The sequence below is a fragment of the Apium graveolens genome, chromosome 10 (assembly GCF_009905375.1).
Source record: "Apium graveolens cultivar Ventura chromosome 10, ASM990537v1, whole genome shotgun sequence".
In the NCBI taxonomy this organism is placed as follows: Eukaryota; Viridiplantae; Streptophyta; class Magnoliopsida; order Apiales; family Apiaceae; genus Apium; species Apium graveolens.
The window spans coordinates 217,708,424-217,725,944 of NC_133656.1; the positions used below are offsets into that span (position 1 = coordinate 217,708,424).

The following is a 17,521-nucleotide window of genomic DNA, read 5'->3' on the forward strand; positions in this document are numbered from 1 at the left end:
GACAGAAAAGGCTTTATTCTGTTAAGTCTGACAGCATATATGTTCCAAAGTACAGAGATCACAATGGTGATATTGTTGATATGAAGCCTAATACTGCACAGATCAGAACATATCTTGGTATTAAGGGACTTGAATTCAATCTAGAGTCTGACAAAGCTTATGTCATAAGACTAGATCAGGAGTTGAGAAAAGCAAAGATCAATGATCTCAGAGCTGCAATCTTTCAAACTGGTGAAGATACTGCAGAGCTTAAAGATGTCAAAAGGAGAATGATTGATGAACTCAGATATGCTGAGAAATGTTTGTTGAAGAACTATCTCAGAACAAATCTTGACATCAGAGAGATCAGAAAATGATGAAGCCAAGTCGAAGATCTACAACTGCTTAAATTCTGATATTTATACAGACTGAAGTTGTTATCATAAGTTGAAATTGGTAAAAGCTTTAAGGACTGTAAGTTGTAGTTATCTAGTCTAATTCTCATGCATTTGTACTTAATGTTTTTGACATCATCAAATATCTGTTAAACTTGTATATTATGTTAATTACAAGTTGGGGGAGATTGTTAGATATATTTGATAATGTCATGGCTAATATGTTTTATGTTTAGCTTTCAGATCTTACTTGAACAGGATAAATCAGTACTTAACTGTTGATCAGTACTTATACTGGAAGTCAGGACTTAAGGATATCAGTACTTATATTATCAGGAGATAATCATCAGAAGATAGATATCAGAACTTAAGTGTTGAAGGACGATCAGATAAGGACAGTAGCTGATTAAAGGAAAGAAGATCAAGATAAACATAAGAAGAGATATGCATGAAAAAGGAATTCTGTAAAGAATGGAATACTTGGAAGAAAAGATATCTGATTGATATATTTTAGGAAGCAGAATTATATTCCATATCAATTAGCGATTATCTTGTAACTGTGTAGTATATAAACACAGACATAGGGTTTATACTATAAGTGTTATCATTATTAGAGAAGATTATTCATTGTAACCCTAGCACCTCTCGTGATATTTGTTCATCACTGAGAGGTAACAGTTCCATACTGTAACAGAGTTTATTGTTTCAATAAAGTTTGTTTTCTGTTACTTAAGTTCTTAAAGTTCGATTTGAGTGTACTATACACTGTATTCACCCCCTCTACAGTGTGTGTGTGACCTAACAGTATTTTTGTATATTATCACACAATTGTTTTTATTTTAAATGATCATTTAAAAATTCTAATTATATGACATTGCATAGATATTGTTGGAATGGTTCAAAACATTAAACCAGTTAAAGAAGTTTATACACGATTTGGTGAGAAAAAGTTTCTTCTTTTTGAGTTATTTGATGGCAGGTTAGACCATCATTTCACTATTACATGTAGTTTCGATCAGTATTTTCCAATGTTGATATGATTTTCTATCTTTGTTTACATATCAGCAACGTGGTTAAGATTTGTGTTTGGGATCAATTTACTGATGATGTAGCTAATGCGTTAGAAGGAAATGTTGTGTATCCTCCAATAGTGATCTTGACAACAATGAGGCCACTAATCCATAATGGTTCCATTTACTTTCAATCTACATATCTTTACTACAAACTATAAATTTTTTTCATGGTGTAAACTAAAGATTATTGGTATACTGCGTCTAATAGGTTCGCTGCAATTAAGAAATTCATCATGTTCGCAGATTTATTTCAATATCAATCATCCGGCCGTTGAAGTGTTGAGGCAAAGGTATAAACACTTTCTGCATAATGTAAATTATTACTATTGGGAGAGATATAAACATGATTGAGTTGTATAAACTCTGATGAACATGCTCTGTACTATTGTGTTTACAGGATACTTGGTGGAGCAGTCTAAATAAACTACTTTTGGCGTGAAGTCTTCCTTATGCATTTGCATTCAAGTTATTGATAATAAGTTTTAGGCAGATTGTATTCTGGAATGTCTGTTATTTTGCATTACATTTGAGCTTTTATCATTTCAAAGATTATTGTTTTGAGATTTCAGTATTCAGCCAAACTTTCTGTTATGAATTGAAATTAATTTTAATGTAGACTCATATGAATGTTTTACTCATCTAATCATTTGTTATATGTCATTGACGAAATCAATGTTTACTTATGACATGTAAATATAAATTTACATTTTGCTACTATAAATGGGAATACTATAAAAATAAATGAGACTTTTTTACATGTACATTGGAAGACAATGATGTAATTTGAATTTAGATCACAATAATGTTCACTTTGATCCAATAATCTTACAAACACTTTTTGCAGAATAACATCATTACTAATTTATAGTAACGTTGATCACACAATAACATACTAACATCTCTCTAATAATCTACTGAAATATGAATCATATATTGCGACTATAATCATCCATTAATATGCGAATTCAACTGATTGCTTCAATCAACTTATCATCCTGACCATTCAAATTAGCAAGATTTTCCTTCCACCCATTGCCAAACTTTGGAAAGTCATTCATCATTTCTGCAGCGTTTTGTTTCAAGATTGTCTCATGACCACGCAGAGAGGTGGACGTATCGCCTAGGAATCTGAGTGGATTTCCTATATAAGATGGAGGAATTTGGTCACTGCTTTGGGATGATTCTCCATATTTTTTATTTGATCCATTCTGCAAAATATCTTCTATGTTGCTGTAAAGGAGAGAGATAAAATTATTAAGCATAGGTCCAGATATTGGTAAGACATGAAAACAAATAGACATGTAAAGAATACTTTAACTGTTCCTGGAGGCCAACCGAACGAGGAAACAAATCAGATTGCCTAATTTCCATGGATGCATACAACTCTGAGAAGAAAACATTTGCATCTTCCAAATTAGTGTTGAAATATGCGCAAGTGACCGCCAATTTGATCAATTCTTCCATTGCCATATTTTTAATCCCTGACCATCGTTTCCTCTTTGCACTGCGTGAAGTCATTTTTGACGCTATATCAGAGAAGGTGTAAGAGTGGGTATTTCTATTAATGTGATTGTATGTGTGAGGTCATGTACCTTTCCCTTATAAAAGCACCAAATATTGATAACTGCCTTTTCTATAATGTGCAGTTAAATAACTGCAACTTACTTAACTAAAACTTTGGTAACTGCAAGTCTCTATATCTATCATCATAAGAACTAATCTTGGAGTGAGTCTTTGACAACCAATATTCTCTCCCCAATGTATTATAAAAATACTCACAAATATAAAAATTTATTACCAAATGTAAACAGGTTCAAATATGAAACACAAAAAGACTTTTATAACGAAAAGTACCATGACACAAACGCATAAACCATTCGTATCTTATTGGTATCATACAGAGAACATAGTAAGTGCTTATGATTTTACATCGAAACTATCATTAATCTCAATTACTTTTTCAGAACATGAAGGAAATATGAAATCTTCAAAGCGGTATGTTCCACAACAATGACGAAGGTGATTCACGCATGCCGTATCATAAACAGAAATCTGGAAGTCTGAATTACCGTAATATTTAAAAAACATAATATAACCCTCACGTACAACATACTTCCGTAAAAACTGATTCATCACATAAATCTTCTTCTCCGCAAAATAGAATTTAAATTTTGCACTCATCCCACCACCGAGAAAAATCTTTAAGTTATTGGCAAGTTTTGTACCATGATGACAGTAAAACACATGTGGTACTTCCTGCATAGTAAGGTTATCAATTACTGCAAGAACTCATTTTAGTGATTGACTCATTATAAAACAAGAACAAAGTACAAACATACCAGTTCCTCGAACTGTAACGTATGATCTGTAATAACCTTTAAAAACTTGGCATAATGCTGAACATCATCTGCCTCACCTGTTAAAATGCAACATGGGAAACAATTTCAAAATCTCAGGTTTTTAAATTGAAGCTGTTAATGACAAGATACCTCCATAAGGTCCATCGTTTGGAATAACAGATTCATCAAAAACACATATTTTAAACTTCAGTGCTTCGCCAGTATGGTAGAGAGCAACGATATCACCAATTTTAATTTGTGTATCTCGAATGAACCAATTCCACTCATTAGTAAAAAGGACTGCGTCAGGAACCCATTTTACATGTATAGGCCATTATTGATCCTCAAAACAAAATGTAATGCCTGGAGACTTTTCACATAACCCCAATTTGTCGCAAGTATCTGAATTGATAACCTAGAAGGAACAAAACTATTAGAGACAACACATTATAAAATGACAATGTTTTCAAATAAGTTTTGAAATATGGACATCTATTTGTTACCTCTGTGAATGATGTGTCCAACAAATGTTTGCCTTTAATAAGTATGTGTTGAACAGTATAGAATTTAGTTGTAGCATTATAACAAAAAAATGGTAGTCAGTCTTTCTAGCTCGATATCAGTCTAGGTCAAGTCAGAATCCCACGCCACTTCTGTATATTTCATTTCCACCGCATACGGATTATATACTTGAAATTTGAACTGCGCTCCTCCTTCATATTCCAGTAGAACCATGTGGTAGGGCTTCATTAAGTAGAAATTCATCATATCAGACAGATTTTGGATGCTCTTAGAGTTCCTCAGATATTTTCTCATCCAAACAATATTCAAGGGTCCTAACAACTTAACCTCACTAGGGAGGTAACTCCCATAGTTTACATAAAATGGCAATGACAGAAACTGCATAATTTGAACAAAGTAAGCAAAACAAATACTCTAATATATAATAATTATAATTATCACCTAATGAGCAATTGAACTTTAACAAAGTACAGAACTACATTCTAATACATACAAATTCCCCTTTTTTGTAAAAATCACTCATATTTGTACAAACAAAACATATTTGAACTTCTTTTAGATCCATTTCTGCATCAATTTACATTCAACGATCAATCGAACATCAAATTCTTATTCTAACAATGAGAATACATAAAAGAGAATTGAACAACTTACTTCTTTCGGAATGAGTACCCCTGATGAAATGGTATGGATTAGTTATTGTACTGAATGCAACACTTCAAGCTCTAAGCATAAATTACTTGAATCGGCTTCAAATTGAAAGAGGGAGTGTGTGAATTATGAATTGTAAGTGAGTTTTGTCAGTTTTAAATTGAGAGTGTATGAACTTTAATTGAGCTATGCTGATTTGCTTTTTCTTTTTGTTTTTGGAATATATTTGTGTATTATTCAACTATTTTGTCCATGCTAAAAACCTAATTTTAAATGTTAAATTCATAAAATAATTTTCCTTATAAATTGAATGGAAATATAAATGCTCTATTAACGTATTTTAATTAAAATCAAAAAATTCTATAATTATGTTTTATATCAATATAGTACATAAGTTCAGAAAATCTTTAATAACTTGCCGATGTACATACTTTTTTAGATGCAGAATATGTAATGTCATCTAAGAATGAATGTGACTGTTGTATTGTATGTATGTCTTTTTTTTCATTAAATTAAATCACATTATTTAATTTTGGTATTGTCTAAACTATTCATGGCAATATTATTTGACAGACTTTTACCTAAACTCGACACCATTATATTTCAGTGAAAAATAAACTATTCAAATGGTAAAAAAAATGGTAAAAAAATTTATTTGGTGTGAATCGTAAAAATTAATAAAAAAAAATGGTAGTACGCGTAGCTGACTCATCAAACTGGAAAGGTCATTTTACGTTCTAGTTACTAATATACAATAAAGACAATTAACCAACAAAATTCATTTAGCACATAATTTATAATTACAATACAGAATTATACTTTATTCACTTAATCACATCGCGAAATTCCCAGTTGATACAGTATGAATTGCTCAAATGCGTGATTGTAATATTTGATACAAAATATCCTATCAACTCAAACTCAATCCCCAAGTTTTAATTATAATTCATTTCATCTATAAATGTTAAATCACTATATGTTTACTTCATAGTTATTTGATTTTATGATATGAAGAACATGCATGGATGAATGAAATCAATGATGTAAGGGTGCATATAGAGGAGGAAGTAACAAAATGGACCCGGTTAATAATAATAACACCTCCGTTTTTTATTCAAGTGATAGTTACTCTGTAGTTATAGCAAAAATAATAACTGAAACTTTTTGGTGCCTGATAAAAGAATAGGAGATGTGTCAATTATATTTTAATTTGGCCACAATTTGGTATCCATACATTTTTTCATAAAATTAAACCACATTAAGTAATTCATGCTATTGTCTAATTTGAAACTTTTGTTTTTCTCTTATATATTAGCAACAAAAAAATAAAACTAACATTATATCGCAACTATTCGTGGCAATATTATTTGAGATACTTTTATCTAAACTCAACACCATGATTTCTAGCGAAAAATAAAAAAATTAAAATCATAAAAAAATGGTAAAATAATTCATTTGGTGCTAATCGTAAAAAATAATAAAATTAATTTTTTTTTGCTAGCACGCGTAGCGGGCGGGCAAAGGTCCCTAGTATTTTCAATAATACTTATTGTTTTGAATTAAGTATGAATATCTTTTTAAGAATAGTTTGTAATCTATCTTTGTTTGTTAATACGTGTTAGTATTGCTAGGGTTAATAACAGTGGCATGAAGTTTAAAACATAAAATTTTGTTTTATCTTCTCTTTTCTAAAAGTTGTTAATAAAATTCTTTATCCTTTTTCAAAGTTATTTTGTGTTAACTTTTTTTTTATAATGTTAATCTGTTTACTTTAGGTTGACACTAGTTAAAAGATTTATAATGCACTTTATAAATGGGCAAATCATGTTTCACCTTTAAATATTTATTTTAATCTTTTTTATATAGTAATATTTTATTATGTGACAAGGAATAACTAAATATAGAAAAGTCATGTAAAATAATTTTGTAAAATAATAAAATTTTCATGATTTTTTTTCTATTTCAATAATTGTATACAATAATTATAAAATATACAATAATTATAAAATATGCAATAATAATGCATTTTTTCTTGCATTTGCATACTTTTTTGACATGTGATTATAATTATTTTCAGCTTGACAATGGAGGGAGGAGAAGAATTTGACGTAAGTATTTAAATATGTCAACATATGTTAAACTCAATTTTATTTTATATATATATTAATTCTACTATTTATATTATTCTTTAAAATTACAGGATATATATTTTGATTTTACTTCAAGCAAGTTGGAGGATTTTGGTCATCTATTTTAAACAGAGCAAATATTTCAGAGTCGGCAAGAACTAGAAACATTTGTCAGAGAAGTTGAGAAAAAAAAAATATCGGCATAGTCATTATGAATTCTAAAGGAGGGAAAGGCAATGGATCGGGATATGCTTACGTCTATTTTGGATGTGAAAGATCGTAAAGTTATCGTCAAAACAAGAATAAAAGCAGTGAACCTCAAGTTAAAAAGCATACAAGTGGAACAAAAAGATGTCAATGTCCTTTTCGTCTTAGACGAAAAGAAATTTCTGGAGGAACGTGGAGATTGTTTGTAATTGACGGGAATCACAATAATAATTTTTCCGTTTACAATATCGGCCGTTCAGTAATGAGCAGGTTATCCGAGAATGAGAAAATTAAAGCAAAAGAAATGACAAGAGCTCACGTGCCTCCATCTCAGATTTTGATTTTCATAAAGAATAAAAATAAGGACAATTTGACAAAAATGAAGCATGTACAACTATAAGCTCATTGGTGTTGTCATCCTAAGAAAGCATAACCATTTTATTCCGGTATGTATTTATTATTATCTACAATTGTTATACTTTAATTATTATTCCGGTATGTACTTATTATTATCTAGAGTTGTTATATTTTAATTATTAACTCATTACACTGTATTAATTATTTACGTTACAAATAAAAAATTTCAGGTTACCCTGGTGGATAATTGTCCAGTTACAGAGATTTACGGATTTTGGTTCAAGTTTCGTGATGTTTCTGTACATGGATGAGAGACATCTTTAAAAGTTAGAATCGAGAATTGGAAGTTGATACGCGATTAAATAATATTTTGTAATTTTAAACATTTATGTATATTTAATTTCTATAAGTGATTTGAAGGTGATTGTTTGAAACTCTGGTATATTAAATAAATTACTAAATTTTCTAAAATTTTTAATTTAGAATAATTAAGATTAAAAAATTTAAAATAATAACATGTTAAATAAGTTATTACATAAAAAATTATTTATACCCTTAAATAGCCCGATTAGCAAAGAATTAAGATTGAAAAATTAAAAATAATAACAAGTTATGTTAAATAAGTTATTATATAAAGAAATTATATATACTCTTAAATAGCACGATTAGTAATACATTGATATTAAATAATCTAGATATTTACACTAACTAACACAAATTGATTAAGTCAAACTTCGGCTATCATATGTATTTAACATTGACGGGACTAACGTGGACGGAACAAATTTTTACTGCATTAAAAATAAAACGTATTTGTGTTTGTAAATAAAATACCAAGCGCGCGGTGGACGCAACGCCACGAGGCCGGAGCTTACGCCGACTCTCCTACAAAAGCACAAAGACACACACAAACAACAACAATGGATTATTACAAAATACTAGGTCTGAACAAGACCGCTACAAAATCAGAAATCAAAGACGCATTTAGAAAACTCGCCATCAAGTTCCACCCAGACAAACACACGGCCTCATCTAAATCCGTTCAAGACAACGCCACTCTCAAATTCAAACAACTCTCCGAAGCTTACGATGTTCTAAGCGATGATCGTAAACGTGCTGACTATAACTTACGTCACTCCGGATCAGGAGGAGGATACACCACGTCATCATCTTCTTCTTCTTACAGTCATAATTCTAATAATAGGGGATACGGTTACGGGTATTCGAGTAGAACCAACAACACCGGGTCGGGTTATAATGAAGGATATGGGTATGGGTATTCAAAACCGCCTTATAATAATGGGTTTGCTCATAAATTTGGGAAGTTCGCTCATTATCTTACTACTCGTGACTTTCTTCTCCATGCCACATTTATTGGGTATGTTATATTTTTTTTTTTGTTTATTAGTATGTGTTTATGTACAGAGTAACTTAGAGGCAAAAAAATGATACAAAAAATTGTTACGAAATAATGTGTGTGACAATACAAAATGATTTTATTGGTGTCCATTTGCATTTTAGCCGATAAAATTTGACATTATTTTGTAATTTTTTGGGAACCAATTTGATACCCCTAGCATTTTCCTTATATTTAATTGTTGTACACATTGATTTAATTAGGCTGCTTTTAGGCTGCTTTTGTTGGTTCTTGGTTAAGTTGTTCGGCCGCGAGCGAGTTATAAGTTCACAATAGGCCAAGCCCGCACGGAGCCGGACAACTCCTAACATAAGTTTCAATAATTCATTGATAATTTTCCTGAGTTGCAACTAGTTTAAGCGTCTTACTGTATGTAAACTTATTATTAGTGATTCAATAATATATTATAGTGATTATGTCGACTGCAGTTTGCGATTTAAGCTCTATTAAAAGGCAATCTAATTTTGACATGCGGTTGGTTGTTTAGGTTGGTTGTTTAAATTTGGTATATATATGGTAGTAAGTAAATGAAAAATAGTAGAAGTTTGTGGGTTTTGGGCTAGGGTGTTACAGTTTAGCTTAATAACAAATAGGCTCACTATACATTAGGAAGACATGCAAAATTTGACTTGTTTGCAAGAAACCTAGCCTGATTAATCTCTGTCTAGCTATTGTTATTATGGTTACTACTTACTAGTATTATCTGGCTCTGTATTTGTACGTACACATACAGAGCAGAGAACGATGAATTATTACAAGCTGTTGGATGTTGACAAGAACGCAACCAAAAGTGAAATCAAAGCTGCCTTTAGGAAATTAGCTGTTAAATACCACCTGGACAAGCACCCTGCTTCTTCTAAATCTGTTGCAGTCCGTGCTGCTCTCTTATTCAAGCAAATTTCTGTGGCTTACAATATACTCAGCAACGACATCAAACGCGCAGACTACGATTCCCGTCACTCTGGCTTCGTGTCAAAGTTATAAAACTAATTTTAGTGACTTTGATTATGCATCCTATAATACCTGTTATGAATGCGGGCTTATGTATCCAAGGGCTCATAGTACATCTGATGGGAATCAAAGGGCTTGTAATGCTGTTGGTGGGTTTCGAAGGGCATCTAGTGCTGTTTGGGGGTATGAGGGGGCTCTAATTACTGCTGGTGGGTCTGCTTTGAAAGTCGAAATACAAAAAGGTTCACACGTTACTTACTAACTTATATACCCGTGGCTTTCTTCTAGGTGCTGCCTTTGTTGGGTATGTTTAATTATTCACCCAATATGTATATAATGCCGAATCGCACACAAAGCCACTGAGTTTAATCATTCAAATCCTCGAAAGTGGCATAGGATTGTTGCCATATATTAACTTAGTCACGTTGTTATACGGAACTAAAGACTTGCGAAGTGTGTCAATAGAGTGTCGGTTCTAACATATATTTTTTATAGGTTGAAACTGTGTTTTTACTGATGTTATCCGTCAATGAAGTTTTGATACTGCCTACGGTGGTAAGCAGCAGAAATGTGGCTTTTAGGTTTGCATGATCACCAATTTGAATAAGAATATAATATCAGTTGTGGTGATGTGTCAACATAGACTCTGTGCCTTATATTTTAAGAACATATCCACCTTGGCTTTGCCATTCAGACGAATGTTGGTTTGGCTAGATTCATTAAGTTGCCTTATAATTATATCCAGACGGCTCCTTAGCGAGGAACGAGGAGCTGGTAAATGCGTGAAATTATTAAATATGGTTCGATCAACTTAGATCAGTTCAGGTCAGGCCTCCTCTTGATCAGATAAATTTTTAGAGATCTTTAGTTTAGACGGCAAAGATTGTGCTATTAGCTCTGTGACAAGTGTAACAATGTAGATGTTAGCAATCTACAAGGCACTGATTGTTCCATAATATATGTTCATTTTACGTAATTTATTGTGCTATTTGAAGATCGATAAATAAATTATAAACAAGCAGTTGTTAATTCATTATTAGGAATCAATACATGAATACTATATATTGGGTAATATGGTTTAATTTAAATAAATTATAAATAAACAGTTGTTAATCATTATTAGGAATTGATACATGAATACTATATATTGTGTAATCTGGTAGCTGGTTTAATTTAAAAAGTTTATTTTCAGCGTGCTGCACTAGTTGGCAGCTCTCCTTATACATTGGTGTAACTGGGCTCTAGTTTATATATGAGTGGTTTGAATGTTGAATCCTGGTTTCTTAATATAATGTGTACTCTGTCTTACATTGCGTGTCTGTTTATATATTTATTTCGGAGATAATACGGAAACTCTCACCTTTTAAGTACGTCTAGATATGTAAGTTCAGTTTTAATTATAGTGTGCTCCATTGGATAGTATTGAATGGGGATGACTGGACTTTAATCTGATTTTTTGACATGTATAGTTGTATAAAAATTAACAGTTATGCATTCGTTCCTTTGTTCAGTTCTTCAAGTCTATTTTGGGATGCATCCCTCGAATTTTAAAGTCATTTACTTCCACCTTTTCCTTCACCAATTTTTATCACTTAATTTGCATCCCTCTTGTATTTCTGATCACTGTTTCTAGAATTTTTACATTACACAAGCATTTTGTCATTTTGAAATATACATTATTATTGTAATCCTTTTATGTAATTGTTGTGTAGTTTACTTAAATAATAATATATCCTGTACACATTGTTTTGCAGTATAATACTCGGTGGAACAATCATAATTGAAAAGAGCAGGGGGCTTCTATGGAATCTACATAATTCCAGGGTAAGGTGCTACAAATTTCTATGTATATAAATATTACAGCTTGAGGTCTAAACTCTAAGCATCTTGTTAGAATCCTGTTTTGGTTGTATCCAAATCGTTTCAGTTTGCATTATGAAATCAGGGATTGAGCATTACTAATAATGTGCTCATTTATTTCAGAAATCGTTTGAAGCTGCCATGGACAATATACAGAAAGCTAAAGAAGGTAAGGATAAGAAATAATTTGACTGTCCTGTTATGGTCCTCTGCAGAAACCGTACCTTTACATTTACATTAATGTTTGCTGCCTTTTTTCTACTTGATCAAGTTTCATATTCATTGGTAGAGGTGTTGTAGAGTTTTCTCTATAGAGGTTCTATAGATGGTTATAAAATCATGTTTATTATATACAAACTCAGCATACATGTGTTTGAGCTCCAGAAGACGGGTTCAGTTGTACATAATAGCCTGTTAAGATTATAAATGGAAATCAGTTTTGTTACTGTTAGCAAATTTTTCTGACACCGGTTGTGCATATGGAAGTACTGCAATACAAAGAAGCAAGCATTACAAGGTGTCTTATATGGAATCGATCTGTTTTTGAACAAAACGTACTTGCATTAAATCAAATCAGACTGAAGTACATGACTCATAAACTCTGGAGGAGTGACAAGCCACTCTCCAAGGCCAGACATAGAAGGTGCAGCTGTTGCTAACAAATGCGCCACACAATTCGCAGACCTATAAACGAACACCACTAGCACTTGATCATAGGGCTTAAACTCTATCTTACATCCGGAAACAATAGTGTCAAAATAAGCATGATCGCTTGCACTATTACACGCCATAGTTAGAACTTTTGAGTCCGTCTCAAAAACACATCTTCGTAAGTTTAAAGTTTTAGTTCAGCTTAAAGCTTCTTTCAAAATTAAGCTAATCGCCTCTGCCTCTCTCGGGGACCAATTTCCTTCAACCCTTCGACACCTTGCACCCACAAAGCCTCCATGCTCATTTCGGATGACACAACCAATCCCAATACCCCCATTACGAGCTCCAGACGCATCAATATTAACTTTATACCACCCAGTCATAGGCTTACTCATAGGCTTACTCCACTATCTGCTGCATTCAACGAAACACCTCCAGACTGCATACCTACCACCTGAGCTTCTCTCCAATCCTGTAATAAGTACAGAGCTGCTGACTTGACTCCAAAAACTGAACCGTTTACTTTATCCCAGAGCCATTTATTTCTGCGATTCCATATACCCCAGCAAACCATCCCGAACAGAACATATTGCTCCGAGAACAACCAACAAAGAAACTTCGAATAACATCAATGCCTTATCATCTGCAGCTACATGAAGCAAGGAATAAATTCCAGTAGTTTGTCAAACTATTTTAGCAAAATCACATTCAAAGAAAACATGGGTGTCCGATTCCACACCACCGTAACACCAGGGGAAAATGGCAGAAATATCACCTCGTTTACTTACTAATGCCACAGTTGTTGGCAAGCAACCTTTACACACTCTCCACAAGAAATTTAAGACTTTAACAGGCATATTAAGTGACCAAAACTTTTTCCAGAAGCTAGCGAAATCACTCACAGATTCCCCTTGTAGCCACCTATAACACGTACAAACTGAAAACTTACCTTTATTATCACTCAGCCAAAACCATGAGTCATCTCTATCTTCACTTGGGATTGGAATTCTTATAATGAGCTCAATATCTCGATTATTACAGATGTCATTAAGCACGTCTCTGTCCCAGTTCCGACCCTCCATGTCCATTAACCCACGAACCATAATATTTTGCAGATGTCCAGGCATTGGTGTTGACAGGAAACCATTTTCAATATCTGGTAACCACTGATCGAACCAGAACCTAGTTGACGCACCATTGCCAATTTTCCTTCTACAATTCGCCTTTAGAGCTTCTGACGCCTCTAAAATACTGCACCAAACATAACTGGGATTTACTCACACTTCAGCATTCAAAAAACTAGTATTAGGAAAGTAACGCGCTTTCAGGATGGCTGTGACCAATGGGTTACTATTATTAAGAATTCTCCACCCCTGCTTTGCCAACATTGCAATATTAAATGTTGTCAACTGCTTCAATCCTAACCCCACATTAGATTTCACCACACTGATATTATCCCACGACAACCATATACACCAAAAACCATTCATCAGCTTCTCAATATCATCACATACACTACTAGGTAATAGAAAAAGGCTCATCCAGAAATTAGGGACTACCTGCGCAGCTGACTTTAGCAGCGTAAGCTTACCATCTTTGGATAGAGATTTGTTAGTCCATCCCTGCAGCTTATGACCAACACGGTTCACTAAAAAACCGAACACTTCTCTTTTATTACATACCCAGGTATTTCTCCGGCTTACTAGTTTCTCTAACCTGCAAACGATCACACACCAGACCACGGTTTTGCAGACTAGTGTTACGGCTAAACATAACACTCGATTTTCCATAGTTAACAGCCTGCCCTGACACACGTCATATTTATTCAAAATATCCTTAATAATTCCCGCCTCCACTTGTGTTGCCCGAAAAAACAAATAACAATCATCTGCAAATAACATGTGGGAAACACTCGGTACCCCTCTTGATATTTTACACCTGTGAATCAAACCATTATCTTCATACCTACGAAGAATAGTTGTCAACCTTTCCGCACACAAGATGTACAAGTAAGGCGAAATTGGATCACCTTGCCTAACTCCTCTTTGCGGTCTTACATTACCAAAGATTTTTCCATCTCTAAAAAAACTATAACAAACCGTGGACATACATCTCATAATCCTATCAATCCAAACAAGGTGGAAATTAAACTTTCGCAACATCTTCTCCACAAAACCCCATTCCAACCTATCATATGCCTTCGAAATATCCAACTTTAGAACTACCACACCACTTTTCCCTTGAGTACGCCTATGAAGATAGTGATTTATTTCATACGCTATCAAAACATTATCAGTTAGTAGCCTACCCTCGATGAACGCACTCTGATTTGGAGACACAATATTCTGTAGACACGGCTTTAATCTATTTGTCATGGCCTTCGAGAGAATCCTCATTAACACATTACATAACGAAATTGGCCTAAGGTCTGACATTTGTTTGGGGTGCTTGACCTTCGGAATTAAACAGACAATAGTGTGATTAATATGATCAGGCAAGACACCAGTATCAAAGAATACCTGGCAAAACTTAGTTATATCTCCTTTAACAATATCCCAGTAGGTTTGGAAGAAAGACGGGTTTAATCCATCTACACCAGGAGACTTATCCGGAAACATAGCAAACACCGCGTGCTCAACTTCATCACTAGTAACAGACCTCACAAGCAGACTATTTTGCTCCTCCGTAACCAGACTTACCCTTTCACTTTGCAACAGCCCTTCATCAACTTCGCTTGACTGAAAAAGCTCTGAAAAATAATCTACCACAACTCCTGGAATCTCAGCCTCAGTCTCTTGCCACTCCCCATTGGCGTCCTTTATACGTTTAAGACTATTTTGCCCTCTCCTAGTAGAGGCTAACTTATGGAAAAAATGTGAGTTTTTATCCCCTTCCCGAAGCCAAAATTGCTTTGCCCGTTGTTTCCAAAAAATCTCTTGCTTCTCCAATAAACACAAGAATTCCCAGCGAACTTTATTATATTTCTGAATTCCTCCTGCATCCCTCCTAGACCGAAGGTTTTTCAGCTCCCTTCTACATTAATCCATACGCATCTTCATCTCCTTTAATAGCCCACCTCCCCATTCCTCCAACTTCGCACATCATCTAACCATTTTCTCAACAATATTGACCACCCCGCTGCATTCCAACAATCTTGCACTATATTCCGACATTCTTTATCCTTTATCCATATATTTTCAAATTTAAATCTTTTCTCCCTGGGCATGAAGACCTGTCTATTAAGATTGAGAAATAGAGGTAGATGATCAGAGGTCGACACCTCTAAAACACGCACCTGTGCTGCTGGAAACAAGTCCTGCCAAGCTTTATTTTCCATTCCCCTATCCAATCTTTCTTGCACCCACCGCACAGATCCTCTAGACTTCTCCCATGTGTACATCTCACCTACAAACCCAAGATCAATAAGATTACAATCTTCAATAGCTCGCTGGAAATCATTCATTAAACTCTCAGGTTGACGTCTACCCCCTCGCTTTTCACATATATTGACAATATCATTGAAGTCGCCGATAATACACCAAAAAAGCGGGTGATTTGGACGACAAATCTCTTAATAAGTTCCAAGAATTTACTCTTCTATTTCTCTCAGGGTAGCCATAAAACTCTGTGTAGCGCCATCTCCCCACTTGATCATTACTAACCACAAAATCAATGAAATTTGCGGTGCTATCTACTATCTCCACTCCTCCCTCGTTTCTTCAAAGTAAAGTCAACCCCACCTCCATGACCTTGAGCATCTACCGCATAATAATTTACAAAACCTAACTCTTTACAATTTTTTTGGATTTTATTATTTTTAACTAAAGTCTCACATAAGAAAATAATACTGGGCCTGCAATGCTGATTTATTTCTTTCAGAAATCTAACTGCCCATGGGTTAGCCAGCCCACGACAGTTCCAAGATATTAAACTAATAATCCTTGACGGGCCTGGAGTCCAGTACCCGCCCCTAATCCATTTTTTGACCCACTTTCCTTATTGGCTTCCAAATCAATTAAGCTATTACTCACACTATTATCAACCCATAATTCCTCCACACGCTTCCGTTTTGGTTCAAGCGTGATTACTTGATTTGCTCCACTTTCCTCGTTCCCATTTCCCTCCAATACATTTTGAATTTGATTGACATCACTCCTATCCCCATTATCTCGCCCTCTGATATTGATTGCAACATTATCGGTTCACATGTGTCACCCGTCTGTCCCTGCACACCACCAGCCGGAGTTGCCTGAGAATTTCTACTACTCCACCCTGTGTCATCATCAGTACCATTACGTAACCACCGCGAACCCACATTCAATCCAGCATTTCTCGCAAGAGCACGTAATGCAGGACCATAAACACGATCCACCAACTTATCTGGATTAGCACATACAATGCCACAATCCCTTTCGGAATGACCTAATCGTCCACAAACAAAACAAAAAGTACTAAGTCTCTCGCATCTAAACATCATCCAGCTCCATGCATCACCTTCATGTTTAATCTTCATTTTTTCGTTTAAGAGGTTTCTCAACATTCAGAATAACCCTTACACGCACATATGATTTCCAGGTACCATCAAAATTGGCTGGATCAGATTTTACATACTTTTTAACAGCTCCTCCTATACTTTTCAATATATTTTCAGATAAGAGACCCCTGGGAATATCGTACCCTTGCACCCATATCTCAGCTTCCTTCAATTCAACCAAATGAGGATCTTCGTTATCCTTCATATGATGATAAACTAGCATGGCATGTTCAAATGACCACGGTCCCCCATCCACGACCTTTTGCAAATCCAACTTATGATAAAACACAAAAGAGTATCTAAATCCTCCCAGATCATGGATCTCCATACCTTCTTTTGGACGCCACAGAGATGCTATCACATTTCGCATAACATTGAAATTTATATTTTTTCTGTTAAGAACCTCCCTGCTAACACAAACGCCGGTTTGGTTTCCACCACGTACGTATTTTTAAC

General features: G+C 34.2%; 2 protein-coding genes across 2 annotated transcripts; one reads left to right on the forward strand and one right to left on the reverse strand.

Annotated features, from left to right (window-relative positions):
• The first annotated feature begins 8,436 nt into the window (after positions 1–8,436).
• LOC141693659 (chaperone protein dnaJ 72) lies at positions 8,437–12,325 on the forward strand. The gene is made up of 3 exons (XM_074498809.1): positions 8,437–9,030; positions 11,775–11,844; positions 12,004–12,325. The coding sequence occupies exons 1-3, from the start codon at positions 8,573–8,575 to the stop codon at positions 12,064–12,066; spliced, it is 591 nt and encodes a 196-aa protein (XP_074354910.1). The 5' UTR covers positions 8,437–8,572; the 3' UTR covers positions 12,067–12,325.
• Positions 12,326–13,214: 889 nt separating this feature from the next.
• On the reverse strand, positions 13,215–17,435 carry LOC141691812 (uncharacterized). Its single transcript, XM_074496566.1, has 6 exons — positions 17,111–17,435; positions 16,747–16,953; positions 16,496–16,705; positions 15,666–15,936; positions 13,903–15,564; positions 13,215–13,782 (listed from the first exon to the last, which is right to left on the reverse strand). Exons 1-6 carry the CDS (start codon positions 17,433–17,435, stop codon positions 13,215–13,217), a joined length of 3,243 nt encoding a protein of 1,080 aa, XP_074352667.1.
• Positions 17,436–17,521: the final 86 nt, after the last annotated feature.

Excerpts from the sequence above, each read along its gene's own strand:
- LOC141693659 (XM_074498809.1), top strand. The coding sequence starts at position 8,573 with ATGGATTATTACAAAATACTAGGTCTGAACAAGACCGCTACAAAATCA. Across the intron at positions 9,031-11,774 it reads CTCCATGCCACATTTATTGG|TATAATACTCGGTGGAACAA; the intron begins GTATGTTATATT and ends ATTGTTTTGCAG. Across the intron at positions 11,845-12,003 it reads GGAATCTACATAATTCCAGG|AAATCGTTTGAAGCTGCCAT; the intron begins GTAAGGTGCTAC and ends CATTTATTTCAG.
- LOC141691812 (XM_074496566.1), bottom strand. The coding sequence starts at position 17,435 with ATGCGAAATGTGATAGCATCTCTGTGGCGTCCAAAAGAAGGTATGGAG. Across the intron at positions 16,706-16,746 it reads TGGTGTGCAGGGACAGACGG|GGCGAGATAATGGGGATAGG; the intron begins GTGACACATGTG and ends TCAATATCAGAG. Across the intron at positions 15,937-16,495 it reads AAAAAATGGATTAGGGGCGG|GTGAGATGTACACATGGGAG; the intron begins GTACTGGACTCC and ends TTGGGTTTGTAG.